Raw genomic sequence first — 17,762 nt, forward strand, 5'->3', positions numbered from 1 at the left:
TAAAATTTCTTCTCTGAGAACTATGAAATATTATTATTATTATTATTATTTTTTTTTTGAGACGGAGTTTCGCTCTTGTTACTCAGGCTGGGGAGTGCAATGGCGCGATCTCGGCTCACCGCAACCTCCGCCTCCTGGGCTCAGGCAATTCTCCTGCCTAAGCCTCCTGAGTAGCTGGGATTACAGGCACGCGCCACCATGCCCAGCTAATTTTTTGTATTTTTAGTAGAGACAGGGTTTCACCATGTTGACCAGGTTGGTCTCGATCTCTCGACCTTGTGATCCACCCGCCTCGGCCTCCCAAAGTGCTGGGATTACAGGCTTGAGCCACCGCGCCCGGCCGAGAACTATGAAATATTGTTGGATAAAGTTAAAGAAGGTCCAAATAAATGGAAAAACACCACGTGTTTATAGATCAGATGACTTAATGTTGTTAAGATGTTAATATTTCCCAAACTAATCTACAGGTTCAATGCCATTCTTTTTTATTTTATTTATTTTACTTTAAGTTCTGGGGTACATGTACAGATCTTGCAGGATTGTTACATAGGTATACACATGCCATGGTGGTTTGCTACCTCCATCCTCTCATCACCTACATTAGGTATTTCTCCTAATGTTATCCCCCCCACAATCTCCCCATCCCTTGCTATCCCTCCCCTAGCCCCCCAAACCCCAACAGATCCCAGTGTGTGATGTTCCCCTCCCTGTGTTCCTGTGTTTTCATTGTTCAACACCCACTTAGGAGTGAGAACATGCAGTGTTTGGTTTTCTGTTCTTTTATCAGTTTGCTGAGAATGATGGTTTCTAGCTTCATCCATGTCCCTGCAAAGGACATGAACTCATCCTTTTTTATGACTGCATAATATTCCATGGTATATACGTGCCACATTTTCTTTATCTGGTCTATCTTTGATGAGCATTTGGGTTGGTTCTAAGTCTTTGCTATTGCAAACAGTGTTGCAATGAACATACATGTGCATGTGTGTTTATAATAGATTGATTTATAATCGTTTGGGTATATATCCAGTAATGGGATTGCTGGGTCAAATGGTATACTTCCCAAAGTAATTTATAGATTCAATGCTATCCCTATCAAGCTAACATTAACCCGATATCCAAGTCAATTCTAAGCAAAAATAATAAAGCACAAATGTAGTCAACTGATTTTCAGCAAGGCTGCCAGAATCATTCAATGGATATGGAATAGTCTTTCAACAAATGATGATGTGACAACTGGTAGCCACATGGAAAAGAATAAAGTTGGACTAATTCTTCAAACTATATACAAAAATTAATTCAGGGCCGGGTGTGGTGGCTCACATCTGTAATCCCAGCACTTTGGGAAGCCAAGGCAGGTGAATCACGAGGTCAAGAGATCAAGACCATCCTGGCCAGCATGGTGAAACCCTGTCTCTACTAAAAATACAAAAATTAGTTGGGCATGGTGGTACGCATCTGTAGTCCTAGCTACTCAGGAGGCTGAGGAAAGAGAATTGCTTGAACTCAGGAGGCAGAGGTTGCAGTGAGCCAAGATTGTGCCACCGCACTCTGGCCTGGAGACAGAGTGAGACTCCATCTCAAAAATAAATAAATAAATAAACTCAAAATATATCAAAGGCCTAAATGCAAGAGCCAAAACTATGTAAATTCTTTTTTAAAAAAAATAAATAAATAAATTTATTTATTTATTTAGACAGAGTCTTGCTCTTGTTGCTCAGGCTGGAATGCAATGGTGAGATCTCAGTTCACTGCAACTTCCACCTCCTGGGTTCAAGCGATTCTCCTGCCTCAGCCTCCTGAGTAGCTGGGATTACAGGCATGTGCCATCACACCCAGCGAATTTTGTATTTTTAGTAGAGATGGGGTTTCTGTATATTGGTCAGGCTGGTCTTGAACTTCTGACTTCAGGTGATCCGCCCGCCTCAGTCACCTAAAGTGCTGGGTAAATTCTTAGAAGAAAACACAGGAGTAAATGTTTGTGACCTTGGATTAGGCAATGGTTTCTTAGTTGTGACACCAAAAGCACAAGCAACAGAAAAAACAAAAATAGATAAACTGAACATCATCAAAATTAAAAGCTTTTGTGTTTCAAAAGGACACTACCGAGAAAGCGAAAAGATATAGGATGGGAGAACATTCTTGGCAAATCATATATCTGATAGGAAACTTGTAGCTAGGATATTAAAAAAAAAAAACTCTTACAACTGCATGATAAAATGATAAATAATCCAGTTTAAAATGATAAAGAATCTGCATAGACAGTTCTACAAATAGCCAAGAAGCATAAGAAAATGTGTTCATTATCATTAGGGAAATGCAAATCAAAGCCATAAGGTGCCATCTCAGACCCACTAGGATGTCTATAATAAAAACAATAATAATCAATGTTGTGACAGTGTGGAGAAATAGGAACCCTCATACACTGATGGTGGGAATGTAAAATGATACAGCCTTTTAGGAAAACAGTCTGGCAGTTCATCAAAAAGTTAAACGTACCATATAATTCAGCAATTTCACTAAGTATATATACAAGAGAAATTAAAACACATGTCCACACAACAACTTGTACACAAATGTTTTTGGCAGCATTATCCATAACAGTCAGAAAGTGGAAACAACACAAATGTTCATCAACTGAGAATGAATACATAAAATGTGGCATATCCATGCAATAGTATATTATTTGCAATAAAAGAGAATGAAGTACCAACACATGATACAACATAGGCGAAATCTTTAAAATATTATGTTAAATGAAAGGACAGACACAAAAGACCAGAATAGGCAAATCTACAGAGACAGGAGTAGATTAGTGTTGGTGATGATGACACTGGGGGATGATGGCTATGGGTATGGCATTTCTTTTTGGGGTAATTAAAATGTTCTAAATTGATTTGGTGATGGTCGCACAACTCTGTGAAGATACAAAATGCCACTGAAGTGACAATCTTAAATGGGTGAACTGTATAAAGAGCAAATTATCCCTCAATAAAGTCGTCAAAATTTTTGTTACTACACATGATCAGAGAATACGTCTGTGGCAGCTAAAGTGGCATTTTTAACATTTTCAAATAACTCTTGCTTAATCTGTACGACGCGGAGATCTTTCTTACTTAGCAAGCAGCTGTGCCAAGCAGCAATGAAACTCTTGTGGGGAATTTTCTTCCATGGGATATTCTGCTTAAATAGTCAGCACATGGCAGAATTAACAATAAGGACTTCACATTGCATTCATACTTCTGGGGTTTACCCAACTTGGAAAAGCTTGCAATTGTTGCTCTAAGTGAGATTCATCATAATTCTGGTTACTCTATGATTTTTAACAGACAGAAAACTAGCTGTGAAAGAAACTGTCTTCTTTCTGAGGTCGAGGAAGCCTGGATTGCAACACCAGTCCTGCAAACATTTCAATTCCTAGTGGATTTAGCCTTAGAAACCAAGATGCTGCAGGCAACGGTGTATGACCTCATCTCTCTGATAGCTTTGAAAACGGTTTATGTATATTTAATCACCTTAAAACAGTGGTTCTCAAGTACGTTTGCAAAATCAGCAGCATTAGCATCACCTGGTAACTTGTTAGAAATGAGGGTTCTTGGTCTTTAGCCCAGACCTACTGAATCAGAAACTGGGGGATGGGCCCCAGGAATATGTTTTAACAAGACCCCAAATGATTCTGATGTACACCAACATTTGAGAACACTGCTGTAGAGAACTTGTCTTAGCTTTGTTTTGTGGTGATGAATTATCCTCTATCAAGCAAGCTTTATTCATCTCTGAATTATGGTAGTTTTTTTCTCTTTCTAGTTCAAAGTCCCAATAATCTTTTCCTGAGAGACTGATAATAATGATACCAAAGAAAGAATTGTTGGGATGACAAGCATTCTATTTCCTGTTATAGTTCTAATGATCCTGTATCACATGGCTTACTAAGAGTTTTTTGAAATGAAATGTTATCTTCATGTCTAAACATGCTATTTATGAAGAAGGCCTGCTTTTTGTGTAAAACTATAGTTTCCCACAGAAGCCACTTTGCTGGAATATCCTCTTTCTCTCAATAGAGCAGTTGAATCTACTGTATAGCAGCACTGGATGCCCAAGAGGCTTCGACTGTGAACAGACCTGTTTGATTACTGTGAACTCTCTCATCACAGAGGTCTTGATTGTGGTCTTGTCTTAGTTCTAAGGCTTCCTTACATACTCTTTTTCTCTAGTCAGGGAATCTAGAACTTCAGTTTTGAAATGAAATTTGGATTCTTCACTCTTGAACCCCAATTTCTTTAGAAAATTATTCTTTGGCATCAATAGCAGAGTAAGGATTGTTCCTAAATGCCTTGATGAGGGCTCTAATTGGGAGGAGGTATAGCTGGGACAACACTGTCATACTTCAATCTTTTCTTCAGGGTGATCCTGTTCTTGGTCTTGGCTCATCCAGGTTCTTGTCTTCTCTGGAATGGGTGTGTAGCTCTTCATTTCTGAAACTTAATTTGGGTTCTGATGGATGTTGATTTGTGAATATATGCTACCAGCTGTTTGGTATCACAACTGGGTAAGGTTTTTGGTTGAAGGCCTTGATAAGAATTTTCAATTAAACCTCTGTGAGCTTGGTATGACAGTGTCTACTGTTTGTAGCTTTGGTCACATGTCGACAGATATCCTAGGACATGTTGCACGAGAGTTTAGGTGTTCAAGAATGTGACTAAGAGTCAAAATATTTTTTTACTATGGAAAATTTCAGGTACATATAAAATGAGGGAATAGGCCGGGTATGATGGCTCATGCCTGCAATCCCAGCACTTTGGGAGGCTGAGGTGGGAGGAATGCCTGAGCTTAGGAGTTTGAGATTGGCCTGGGCAACACGGTGAAACCCCATTTTTACAAAAAATACAAAATTAGCCAGGTGTGCTGGTGCATGCCTGTGGTCCCAGCTACTTGGGAGGCTAAAGTGGGAGGATTCCTTGAGCCTGGTAGGTGGAGGTTACAGTGAGTGAAGATCAGCAAGAGAGAGAGACCTCATCTCAAAAAAAATAATAATAATAAAAAATAAAAAATAAAAAGCATAACCACAGTACCACGATTACATCTAGAAAAGTAGCAATAATTCCTTAATATTATCAAATAATTCACATTTTTCTAAATTATAACTGTATATGAGTGTGTGTATGTTTAAATAATAGTATGTTATTGTGTATATTTAACAGTATGTTATTATGTATATTTGGGATGTTAAGTTAGGATCTAATAAAGCTTATACATAGAGATCATCTTGTCTCCTAAGTCTCTTCTAATCTATAAACTTCATTCTCCATCTCCTATTTACCTTTGAAAAACAAACAAAATGTGTTGAAGAAATCAGATTGCATGTCTTGCAGAATTTTTCATAGTCTATAATTGTCTAACTTCAATGACTTTATTTTGAAAAACTCCTTTTTTTTTGGACTCATGATATCTAGTCATCCTCTCCTTTTTTCACCATCCGACCTGGTAGCGATTGTCCATATTCACCAGAGACTTTCCACTGGATCATAGCCAGCCTTCCTATCTATTTTACATCTGTTCCATTGAACAAAGTGTTACTGATTTATCCACTGCATCCCAGGCATTGTCCTGCCACCATCTGAGCTGACACAACTCAGGTTTAGGGTTCGAGTGGAGATCCAACAGCCTAACCTTGCAGTTCCTTGGCCTCTAACTCCAGTGCACATCCTCTTATCTCTTTCACAGTCACCCATACCCATGGTCAACCTCAGACTATTGTCATCACTTAGAACTGCTCCCATTAGACATTTTAAGCTCAGTTTTGATTATAACCTCTCCCATCCTTTCAGCTGTGCTACAACCCTAGTATAACTACATTATTTCTCAAAGAAATTTCCATCTACTGGTTGTTCCTTTTCTCCCAGTCTATAAGCCCTTTCCATATCTCTTACTTTCCTATAACTACTTTTACCAACACGCTCAGTGGTCTTGCATTCTCTATTCTTTTATTACAATAACCTGTGTTTAAGGTCAACCACATAACTTATCTTCTATGTTCCTACAGAGTGACATAGCTTGAATGTTTGTTTGGCCCTCCAAATCTCATGTTGAAATGTGATTCCCAATATTGGAGGTGGGGCCTGTTTGGAGGTGTTTGGGTCATGAATGTGGATCTCTCATGAATGCCTGGTGCTCTTCCCACAAAAATGAGTGAGTTCTCACTCTACTAGTTTATAAAAGAGCTAGTTGTTTAAAAGAATCTGGGGGTGCCTCTCTCCCCTCTTTCTTGCTCTCTCTCATGCCATGTAACATGTCTGCTCCCCCTTTGCCTTCCACCAATATGTAAAAGCTTCCTGAGGCCACAGTGGAAGCCAAGAAGATGCTGGTGTCATACTTGTACAGCTTGCAGAACTGTGAGCCCAATGAACTTCCTTTATTTATAAATTATCCAGCCTCAGGTATTTCTTTATAGCAACGCAAAATGGAACAATACAAAAAATTGGTACTGAGGAGTGGGGCACTGCTATAAAGCTACTAGAAAATGTGGAAGCAGCTTTGGAACTGAGTAATGAGAAAGGACTGGAAGAATTTGGAGAGCTCAGAAGACAGGAAGATGAGGGAAAGTTTGGAACGTCTTAGAGACTGGCTAAGTTGTGACCACATGCTGATAGAAATATGAACAGTGAAAGCCAGGCTGATGAAGTTGGGAACTGGAACAGCTGTCACCTTTGTTATGCCTTAGCAAAGGACTTGGCTGTATTGTGTCCATGCAATAGGGATTTGTGGAAGGTTGAACTTAAGAGTGATGACCTAGGTTATCTGGTAGAAGAAATTTCAAATTTTTTCATCATCTAATTTTTTCACCACAAAGTGGTCAAGAAGTGTCATAGCTCCTTCTAACAGCCTACAATCAGATATGGAAGCAAAGGAGTGACTTAAATTTGGGACTTACAGCTAAAAGGGAAACTGAGGGTAAAAATTTGGAAAATTTGTAGCCTGCTGATGTGGTAGAGAAGGAAACAGCATTTTCAGGAAAGGATTCTAAGAGGCCTGCAGAACAACCGCTTGCTAGAGAGACTAGCATGACTAAATGGGAGCCAAGTGCTACTACTCAAGGCAAGGGGAAAAAGACTTCAAAGGCATTTCAGAAATCTTCCAGGCAGTCCTTTCCATTGCAGGTCCAGAGGCCTAGGAGGCAAGAATGGTTTCAGTAGATAATCCTTGGGCGTTGCTGCCCTGAGCCCTTTATGGAAGCTGCTCCCCAAATTCCAATAGCTCCAGCTCTACCCTTAGCTCAGAGGACTCCAGGTACAGCTTGGGCTGCTACCCTGGAGGGCACAATCCATAAGCCTTGGTGGCTTCCATGTGATGTTAAGTCTATAGCTGTGCAGAATACAAGAGTGAGGGAGGCTTGGCATCTTCCACCTAGATTTCAGATGTATTGGAAAGCCAGGGTGCCCAGGCAGAAGCCTGTGCAGGGGTGGAACACCCACAGAGAGATCCTACTAGTGCCAAGGGGTTAGAGTCCCCACAGGGGTGCTGACTAGTGGAGCTGTGAGAACGGTAGAGATATGGCAGTGTGCATCCTCAGTCTGGGTAAGCCACAGGCATTCAATTACAACCCAGTAGGGCAGTCAACATGGACAGCTCCCCAAAAAGCCATGGGGACAGGGCTTCTAAGGCCTTGGGAGCACACACCTTGCACCAGAGTGCTCAGGATGCAGGACATGGTGTGAAGGATTATTCTGGAGCTTTAAGATTTAGTGTCTTCCCTATTGAGTTTCAGACTTGCACGGGGCCTGTTGCCCTTTCCTTTTGGCTGATTTATTCCTTTTAGAATAGGAATGTTTACCCAATGCCCAAACCACCACTGTATCTTAGAAGTAAATAACTTGTTTTTGATCTCATGGGTTCATACGTGGAAGGAACTTGCCTTGAGTCTCAGTTTCGGATGAGACTTTGGACTTTGAAACTTTGAGTTAGCATTGGGATGAGTTAAGACTTTGGAGGATTGTTAGGAAGGCATGATTGTATTTTGCAATATGAGAAGGACATGAGATTTGGGGGACCAGGAGTGGAATAATACAGTTTGGATGTTTCTCACCTCCAAATCTCATGCTGAAATGTGATCCCCAATATTGAAGGTAGGGCCTAGTGGGAAGTGTTTTGGGTCATGGAGGTGTAGCCCTCATAAATTGCTTGGTGCCCTCTCCATAGAAATGAGTGAATTCTTGCTTTAGTAGCTCTACAAAGGATAGACATTTAAAACAGTTTGGTGCCTTGTTCCCCTCTTTCTTGCTTCCTCTCTCACCATATGATGTGCCTCCTCTCCCTTTCACCATATGTAAAAGCTTCCTGAAGCCTCACCAGAAGCCAAGAAGATGCGGGTATTGCCTGTACAGCCTGCAGAACTGTGAGCCAAATAAAACTCCTTTCTTCATAAATTACCCAGCCTCAGGCATTCCTTTATAGCAATGCAAAGCAGAGTAACACACAGAGATTGCAGAAAAATCCTACAACATAGCCTCAATACCTCCCAAGTATGCTGTCATCTTTTCCAGTTAGTTCTTTCTTTCTTTTCCAAAAGAAACAACCTCCATTTTTATCTAATGTTTCCTGAAATTCACCACTCAGATCCTTAGCAGATAATATTATTCCCTTATTAACAACAAAATTAGGAATGATATCTAAATACGTAGAAACTGGAAATGTCCTGAATGCTGGATTCATTCTGTTGATAACTTGTGCTGTGTTGAAACTTGTACCTCCTTGGTTTCCATGACTCTTTTTTTCTACTAACATTTTTCCTGACCCTCTGCTATTCCTTCTCATGGACTCCTTATCCTTTCTCTCTGTCTTTTAAAAGTTGGTGGTAATCAGAGCTTCATTGTTTGCCCATCTTTTCTCTTATTCTATTCTGTTTTATTCCTCTATGATTCTAACAACTCTGAGTTTTACTTTCCAACTGAATGCTGATTCCTGAATCTCTATTTCTAATTCACTTATCTCTCTACAGTTTCCTACTTCCATATGAGCTGACTTCTAGACTGCTATCCACTCTGATAGCTGTAGAATCAACAGCATCTTTCTCTCACATATTACTCCTTTCACATTTGCTTAGTTGTTGGCACAACTATCCCCTTTGGCATGCAAACAGAAACTGGGAGCCACATCAATTGCCTCATCTCCATGCTCCCCTTCATCTCTCTAATCTACTACTCTGTCTTAATTCAGGCTGCCACAATTTGTCTTCAAACAGGTCCTGCTAACTATGGCTTCGTGTTCTTCAAAGTCTCCTCTTCGTTGTTGTCAAGATCTGAAAGGCCCATTATTTCACTTATAAAGCTTCCCAACAGACCCTATCCCTCCAGCAGAGAGCATGGTACTCTAATGGCACGCACCAGGGAAAGAATAACCATGGCCCTGGCTGGCTCTCCTTTTTAATTCTCTATATAAAACATTATGTTCCAGTAACAAAGAACCGTGTTTCATTTTTTTGAGTCATCTCTTGAACTTGGCCATTGTTACTCTCAAATAAATTTATAAATCGTAACTGGCTAGTGAGCTTTAGTAGAAATAATTGTAACATAGTCCTTCAATTTAAAAAAAGGTCCTACCTTTTCTTCTTTACAACATTTAATAAGAATTAGCTTATGGAAAGAACTCAGTCCTGCACTCCAAGGATCCTGGTGTGCGGCCTCCTTTTCCTGTCTCATGTGCTTCTCTTCATGTTTCATTTTATAATAGCCTTCCCATTCCTGTGGGTTAATATAGATCTCAAAAGATCCTAGAAATACAATTTAAAAGGATAATTTAATTAGATTTGTTTTGACTTTGAAATTAAATTATGTTTGGTAATTTAAGGGGAGTTGTGGGGAGATGGCATGGGGGGAAATGTCAGATATAGGTGAGGGGGAGGAAGGCAGCAAATCACACTGCCACGTGTATACCTATGCAACACTCTTGCATGTTCTTTACAGATACCCCGAAACCTAAAATGCAATAAAAAAAAAAAAACAATATCTCTATATTTACTATCAGTTTTAACCACAAGCATACTCTAAATACATCAGTCTCCCCTGCTACCCAACCTAATAAAAAAGTAAATAATTTAAAATGTAATCAGAAAACAGCAGCAAACCACTTACAAAAAACGAAAACAAAACAAAATAATAGAAAGGTTAAAAATAAAAAGGATGCATAGAGATACTTAAGCAAATGTGAGTGAAAAGATTCAAGTGATGAGAGTTAATATTGGGTTAACTAGAATTCAAAGCAAATATAATTAAATGGGACAAAGTAGGTTCTTATATTAATTAAAATAACAAATCCATAAAAAAATGAACCCTCGTGTGTCAGAAAATAGCATAAAGATATGTCAAATAGTCACTGTTGGAGGTAGAAGAAAAGGCAAGAAAAAAAGTAACATCAGTCTATGACAAATGAAGTAAACTGAAAATTCTGGCATATGTAATTTGAACAATATAAATAATAGCTGAATATATTGACATATTTACATTATACCCTAATAAACAATATATCATCCCCTGCTCCCTGGCTATAGAGTATGTATAAGAAATGGATTTGTATCTTATATGAAGATTAAAATCATAGTAGCTTTTACAATGGTTATACTATGTACTAAGAATTAGCACTGAAATTTCTGTAGGTACAGAGTGCATGTGGTATAAACCTTTCAGAAAGCCAAAATAACTAATGCGTTCTCCAGTGAGGAGACAGATTTCTTGGGTTGGCCATTAGGCACAATTGTTGGCTTGCATTTCAGGCTAGAAAACAACTTTCTCTAGCTTGTCTGCAGGGGCTCTCCTCTGGGGGCTTAATCATAGCAATCAGAAAGCTAGTGACACAAAAATTTGGTGACACTTCTGACCGTGGCCTTTGGGTAGTGTTCATCTTTGCAGACTTCTAATTTACATGTGGAATATAGACAATTACAAGGCATGAGATCACAAGGCACACCACACCACATTACTCTTTAGTTAAAGGTCTTTGCATTATTCTGAAAACCAGGTAGCAGAAGCATGTATTGCAAAAGGACAACTTTTCCAGTGAGGTTCTCATTATTTATAGTGCAAGCATTAGGACTCCAGCTGAGATGGGAGAAAATAATGCATAAAATATGCATTATAAGATGGGATCTAATAATGCTTTATTTATTTATTTGGAGACAGAGTCTCACTCTGTTGCCCAGCCAGGAGTGCAGTGGTGCAATCTTGGCTCACTGCAACCTCTGCCTCCCGGGTTCAAGCAATTCTCCAGCTTCAGCCTCCTGAGTAGTTGGGATTACAGGTGTTGTACCACCACACCAGGCTACTTTTCTGTATTTTAGGAGAGATAGGGTTTCACCATATTGGCTAGGCTGGTCTCCAACTCCTCAGCTGAGGTAATCCACCTGCCTCGGCCTCCCAAAGTGCTAGGATTTCAGGCGTAAGTCACTGAGCCTGGCCTAATAATGTGTATTTTAAATGATAACTCCCAACTAATAGGACATGAAACACTTAGAAATCATGCAAGATGAAAGATTAAGGCAATTAGGAAGTTTCTGAAGGTAAGATTGACAATGGAATTAAATATTAAACATCACTTGCAAAGATCTAAAGTTCACTTTTAGAATGCCAGCCATCCTATCAAACATGTACAAACCTTCATAAGTCTGTAGCATTTCTGGAATAAACCCTGAAATCTAACACATAAAAGCAGGAAAGTTTTTTTAAATTGTTGAAAATTTAGTCTCAAGGACATAGATAACACATGGAGCGTTTTATAAAAAAATTATGAGTTGTCCCTATAATTACTTTGCTTTTCAACCTCCACCCCCTCCCTGTTCTTTTGCCTTTATGTATGTGAGGCTCCGTCTATCCCTTTCTGTTTCGGATCCGTCCCTGACTATCCAGCTCTGGGTTTCTCCTATGAGAATTTTTCTTTTTGTGTTCTACCTCTACCTCTAGATGTCTCATTTAACTGGTGCATAATATTAAATTTTTTTTTACTAGGGTGGGACAAAAGACTAGGGGAGAAACTTTTCAATAAGTTGATGCATTTATTGAAAAGTTTTTACCCCCAGTCTTCATTTAGAAATCCAGTAAATATATTAGAATCTTAGAAATTCTGGCTCCTGTAGCCTTTAAACCACCACCCTTGCTGAGTACACTTAGTTAAATAAACATTCATATTAGAAGTATAAGAGTAATTACCAAAAAATAAAAATAGAATTTCAAATCAGTAGAGAAAAAAATGAAAAGAGTGTGGATGATCCACCTGAAGAAGGAAGGAAGGAAAGAAAAAAGAAAAGATTAAAGGAAAGGAAGTAAGGAAAAAGCAGGCAAGAAAAATATGCCCCAAAATAAAGATGACCAGTGTAAGTCCAATTAGATTAGAGTTTCTTAACTTTACTAATACTGACAGTGTGGAAGCTGTAGTTATTTGTTGCGGATGGTTAGCATGTTTGAACTAAAGGTCACATATGGAAACTTGCATTCAAGAAATGACATGCATGGAATATTTTATATAAATGAAACATGTGCCAGGCTGCAAAGGAAGTGTATGTAATTCCAAAGAGTCAATTTCATAAGAACCATGAGTATAATTTCTATAATGCAATTAAATTATAAACAATAAAAAGATGGCCCCCTAAATCATAAAATGGTTTTGAACTAAAAAGTGTAGTTTTAGAATTGAAAAGGCTATATATTAAAACTTGTAGGGAAAAATTAATATATAATGTTATAATTCAGAGTAGTTGTCACCTTTGAGGAAGAGAGAAGGGAGAGAGAATAAGGGGACTCTGCTGGTACTGTTCTATTTCTTGATCTGGGTGATGGCTCATAAATAAATGTACACAGTTTGTGATAGTTAATCAAATTGCATAATTTTGATTTGCACACTTTTCTAGATGTATGTTATCCTTCAATAAAAAGTTAAAAAACCTATGGGATACAGCTAAAACAATACACAAATGTATATTTATGTTCTAAAATATATATATATATATATATATACACACACAAAATATATGTATGTGTATATATATACATATATATAAAATAGTAAACATGAAATATTGAAAAGTCATAGACCGAGAATTCAACTCAAGAAATTGTGAAAACAAGTAATTCACAGTTTCTTAGAAATCACGGAAGTTCCTAGTGAAAACTATTGACAGTGCAGAAGTGGTTAAAGAAGACATTAAGATTAGGATTCAAGCAGATTCTTTTTGTCACATTACCTAAGCGTATGCAAATAGGATGTGAAAATATATTTTGGGTAAGTCCATGAAAAACTGGAAATGATTCCTCCAAGTCACAGCATGCAAACCATGTAGCAGTAAGCAGCCAGGGAGCTTCAGGCTTAGGTGGGCGTTCCTATTTGAAGACAGAAAGAAAATGAATAGTTATTCACAAAGGCAATCCAAAATATACTTCCACCTTGTCCAAGTGAAAAATCAAGCTCTAATAGTATGTTAAAATAATCATTTTCCTAGGAAAAGTAATACAATATGGTGAAATAGCAATGGTGTTGAATCAATTCTAATTTTGGGCCTTTGCACAGAAGTATAGCTGCTAAAAACTTTTCAGATTGGCATTTACAGAAAACAAAGCTGATCAACGAAATCTGCCACTTTCAGCCTGTTTTCCAACACCCTACATCAATCTTTCCCCACTCGCCAGATGTTCCTGTGCTTAATAATTTTTCTCTAGAGAATAATTTTTCTTTAGAGAACTAGTCTCCAAATCAGATTCCCAGATGTTCTCACTCCTAGGAGATACAGAAAGCTGAGTATGGAACAGTATCAGTAGCAAGACAAATGCCAACCTTATTCTAGCTGTGATACGTGTTGGTCTAATTATTTTAGATAATCTTAGAAACTTCTGGGAGAAGTATTATGCCATGTGGCAATATTCCATGAAGCATTTGTATATGGGCAAACGGTTTTAAAAGAGACAGAGAAACAGCTGTGACTGTAAGACTGAAACTAGTTCTTTAAAATTTCCTGAATATTTGCCTGAGGTTCCTTACTATGTTTACAAACAGGTTTATTGAGATACCATTCACATACTAAGCAATTCATCCATTTGAAATATATTACCCAATGATTTTAACATATTCATAGATAACGTACAACTACCATCACAATTTAGAACATTTAATTTCTCAAAAAGATACTGTGTACCCTTTAGCTTTTACTCCCCATTAATCCCATCCCTTCAACCCTAAGAAACTGCTCAACTACTTACTGTCTCTATATATTTGCCTATTATGGGCACTTCATATAAATCAAATTATGTAATATGTGGGCTTTTGTGATGGACTTCTTAGCTTAGTGTTTTCGAGGTTCATCCATGTTGTAGCATGTATCATTTAACCAGTAAATATAATGGAAATATTCCAAAAACTGAAAAAAAACTCAAAATCTGAAACACTTCTGGGCCTGTACTCAACCTGTAATGCATTGTAGCAACTCTAAGCATGCACCTCTTCCCCAAAGGCTTGTTATTGTTACTTGCTTATTTGTTTAACAACTGACTGGATGATTTTAGAGGAGTCTCCCTGCAACCCCTGCACAGCTTGAAGCCTCTAATGCTGCTTCTCAAGCCGTGCAGCCTTAGGAATGCCACAGTTACCCTGTGATGATCACAGTTTTTTCAGGGCTCTTTTTGGTAGTTTCTTTTGCTGACTGCATGTAGCTGCTAAGCACCACTAAGAGTGGGCTGACTGCCCTGACGTTTTTAACAGTGCTCGTGGGGACATACATTTCTCCTCAGACTAAAACATTCAGAGTTGGGCCCCTTTGAAGGAGTTGCTGAGATCAGTGTTTGGGTTTTCTTCTGGTCTTTGGCAGGCCTCTCTTTTAGTGTCTTCTCCTAAGCTATCTCTGGCAAATGAGCTGGCTTATAGCTTTGTCTCTCTGTCCAGTAATTTCATCAATCTTTCAATAGCTATTCACGACAACCTTTATTGTTTTAGAGAGCAACATTAGGCTTAAACTTTTTCATACTCTGTTGGAAATAAAGTCAGTTACTTGTGAGGAGATAAGGAACTATCTGTTTTATATGCTGCTTCTTCCACTCAGGCAAAATCTCCAAGCCAGGGGCATGACAAGGCCGCACTTTTTGCAGAGTATGAGTATACCACCCATGGCATACTCATACTCTAGGAGCTGAGTATGCCATGGGTGGGAAGACAGTAGCCTCAGGTCTCCTCAGCTTGCCTCTGCCATGGAGGAACTACTATCTTAGGAGCTGGGACAACAGTGATGATGCACTGAACACGGAGCCCCAGTCTCCCAGTGGGGGCTGGGTGGAAGAAGGCAGCCCCACCTTTTGGCTATACTCAACAGGAACTTACCCTCAGCGGCAGGTAGCTGTGGGCAGGATGAGAAATGCTGATGTCCTGTCCTCCTCAGGGATATGGCCCTTTAACTGGCAGCAGGGAGTAGGCAGGAGCCCTGTGCTCTTAGCTGCATCAGGCTGGCGTGCTGTTTCTATCTTACTAAGCTGGGAGCAGGAAGGGAGGGAGCGGGTCTAGGTTCAAAGACCACAGACTCTTGCTGTCCTTACTGAACCTCTAGTAAATTTCCTCAAATAAATGTTTATTCATTTGCTAAACGTGACCAGGACCATTTCCAGATACTTTAAATGACGCTTATACAATTTTCAACAGTTTTGCTGGGGAACGGGTTGAAGATCCTCACACTGTCATGCTGGAGGTGGCATTTCCTGTTACACCTTGATCCTAGATAAACCCTTCAAAGACTCTTAGATCAGTTAACGTTCACAGGCATTTACGAATATCTAGCACACAATTCTGAGTGGTTTTGCTGTATTTTGATCTATAATAAGAATCTAAAACAAATCACTGGTCACTTGTAAAACAAATCATGGGTGTAAATTTTAATGAATTTTCCAGGAAATAGATTTCATGTAAAGTTTTCTGAGTATTCTATTATATACTAGCATCATTTTTTAGATTCCAAGCCTTAAGAGAAAATGCTTTAAAAAAAGCTCGTTGGCTGGGTGTGGTGGCTCACACCTGTAATCCCAGCACTTTGGGAGGCCAAGGTGGCAGATCATGAGGTCAGGAGTTCAAGACCAGCCTGGCCAAGATGGCAAAATCCCGTCTCTACTAAAAATACAAAAAATTAGCTGGGCGTGGTGGTGTGTGCCTGTAATCTCAGCTACTCAGGAGGTGGAGGCAGTGAATTGCTTGTACGCGGGAGGTAAAAGTTTCAGTGAGCCAAGATCACACCACTGCACAGCTTGGGTGACAGAGTGAGACTCCACCTCAAAAAAAAAAAAAAAAAATGCTCGTCCAACCCACGGCCCACAGGCCACATGTAGCCCAGGATGGTTTTGAATGTGGCCCAATACAAATTTGTAAAGTTTCTTAAAATATGATGCAATTTTTTTTTTCTTTAAGCTTATCAGCTATCGTTAGTGTTAGTGTATTTTATGTGTGGCCCAAGACAAATCTTCTTCTTCTAGTGTGGCCCAGGGAAGCCAACAGATTGGACACCCCTGCTTCAAAACATCATCATTTGAAAACATTGCTTGTCTAAACTGAACATAGCCAATGAGAATAGCCTGGAAACCTCAATTTGCAGAAATCCATTTACCTTGTCCACATGTGATAGAAACCTGCAGATGCTTGAAGCTTTTGTGTATTGGTTCCAGTTGTTTTTTGTTTGTCCCTAAATTCTAACTGTTGTGGTTCAATCCTGGAAATAGCTACTTCTGCTCATGCCAGCCAGTCTGCAGTTGCAGAACCGGGCATCTCCCCCGCCTTTTGTTGTTGTTGCCACCTTCTAGAAATCTATGTTTTGCTTATCTGGATTTTCTTTATCTAGTGTTTCCAGTCAACTCCAGATTCTATGGGGCATGTATCTCCTTCCTCTCTCTCTTCCCATCCTGGACACTCATCTTTTACTCTTTTTAGGTCTCTTCCAGGGCCCTTTTGTTGCACCATCGCCTTGCATAATGACACTATCTCATCATAGGTGCTCGGAGCTCAGTGCACATTTTCCACAGAAAAAGTTTTATGCATGGAAGTTGGCTTCCTAGTTTATTCCTGAAAAATCTAATTTAGATTACAAGGAATGTGACAAAAAACAATGTACCACTTCTGATGAAAATAGAAAACACTAATGTCAAAATATTAAATGAAGTGACCATATAAAATACAATCCCAAATATATTTCTAAAAAAATAATTAGTCAAGAATCATTCAAATTTCCTCATGGTAGAGGAAAACGCAGTTTAATTAAAAATAATTCAGATAAGTTTCTGATGTTTAAGTTTGATGGTATTTAAAAACATAGTTTAAACTTTCCAAAATATGCTGTTCATGAGAAGTAGGTGGTGTTGGAATGAACATGGGCTTTGGGAGCTTAGACACAGGTTTGAATCAGACTGTGTCATGCATTAGTGTGATTCTAGAAAGTTCTTTAATCTCTTTGAGGCTCTGTGTGAGAAAACTGTAAGCAGAGCTGTTGACAAGGCTGCAGTGGGGAAGGAAGGGTGAAAGCACACAGGGCAGGGCCTGGTTGAGTGATTGGCTAACAATCAGCAGTGGGGTGAACTGGCTGACAGAGCAGGCTTTACAGACTGCAAGTGTTCCAATCCTGGTTCCAGGTCTTATTAAGTATGTGATCAGGACAAGTTACTTAACCTTTCTGTACCTAATTATCTTATCAGACTAGAGATACAAATTAGAAACTTATCTCAGAAGAATACTAAGAGGAATAAATGGGTTGATATACATAAAAC

At 39.0% G+C, this 17,762-nt stretch overlaps 1 protein-coding gene across 11 annotated transcripts in view; it reads right to left on the reverse strand.

Annotated features, from left to right (window-relative positions):
* Positions 1-17,762, reverse strand: part of DNAH6 (dynein axonemal heavy chain 6) — a 352,679-nt gene that overhangs the window by 55,595 nt on the left and 279,322 nt on the right. For all 11 annotated transcript variants that reach the window (XM_074397642.1, XM_039462280.2, XM_074397653.1 and 8 more), the window contains 2 exons: positions 13,226-13,361; positions 9,597-9,766 (listed from right to left, as the gene is read on the reverse strand). In XM_074397642.1, coding sequence (XP_074253743.1) covers positions 9,597-9,766; positions 13,226-13,361 — 306 coding nt within the window. The remainder of the gene's footprint in view (positions 1-9,596; positions 9,767-13,225; positions 13,362-17,762) is intronic.

The sequence above is a fragment of the Saimiri boliviensis genome, chromosome 1, assembly GCF_048565385.1.
Source record: "Saimiri boliviensis isolate mSaiBol1 chromosome 1, mSaiBol1.pri, whole genome shotgun sequence".
Classification (NCBI taxonomy): domain Eukaryota; kingdom Metazoa; phylum Chordata; class Mammalia; order Primates; family Cebidae; genus Saimiri; species Saimiri boliviensis.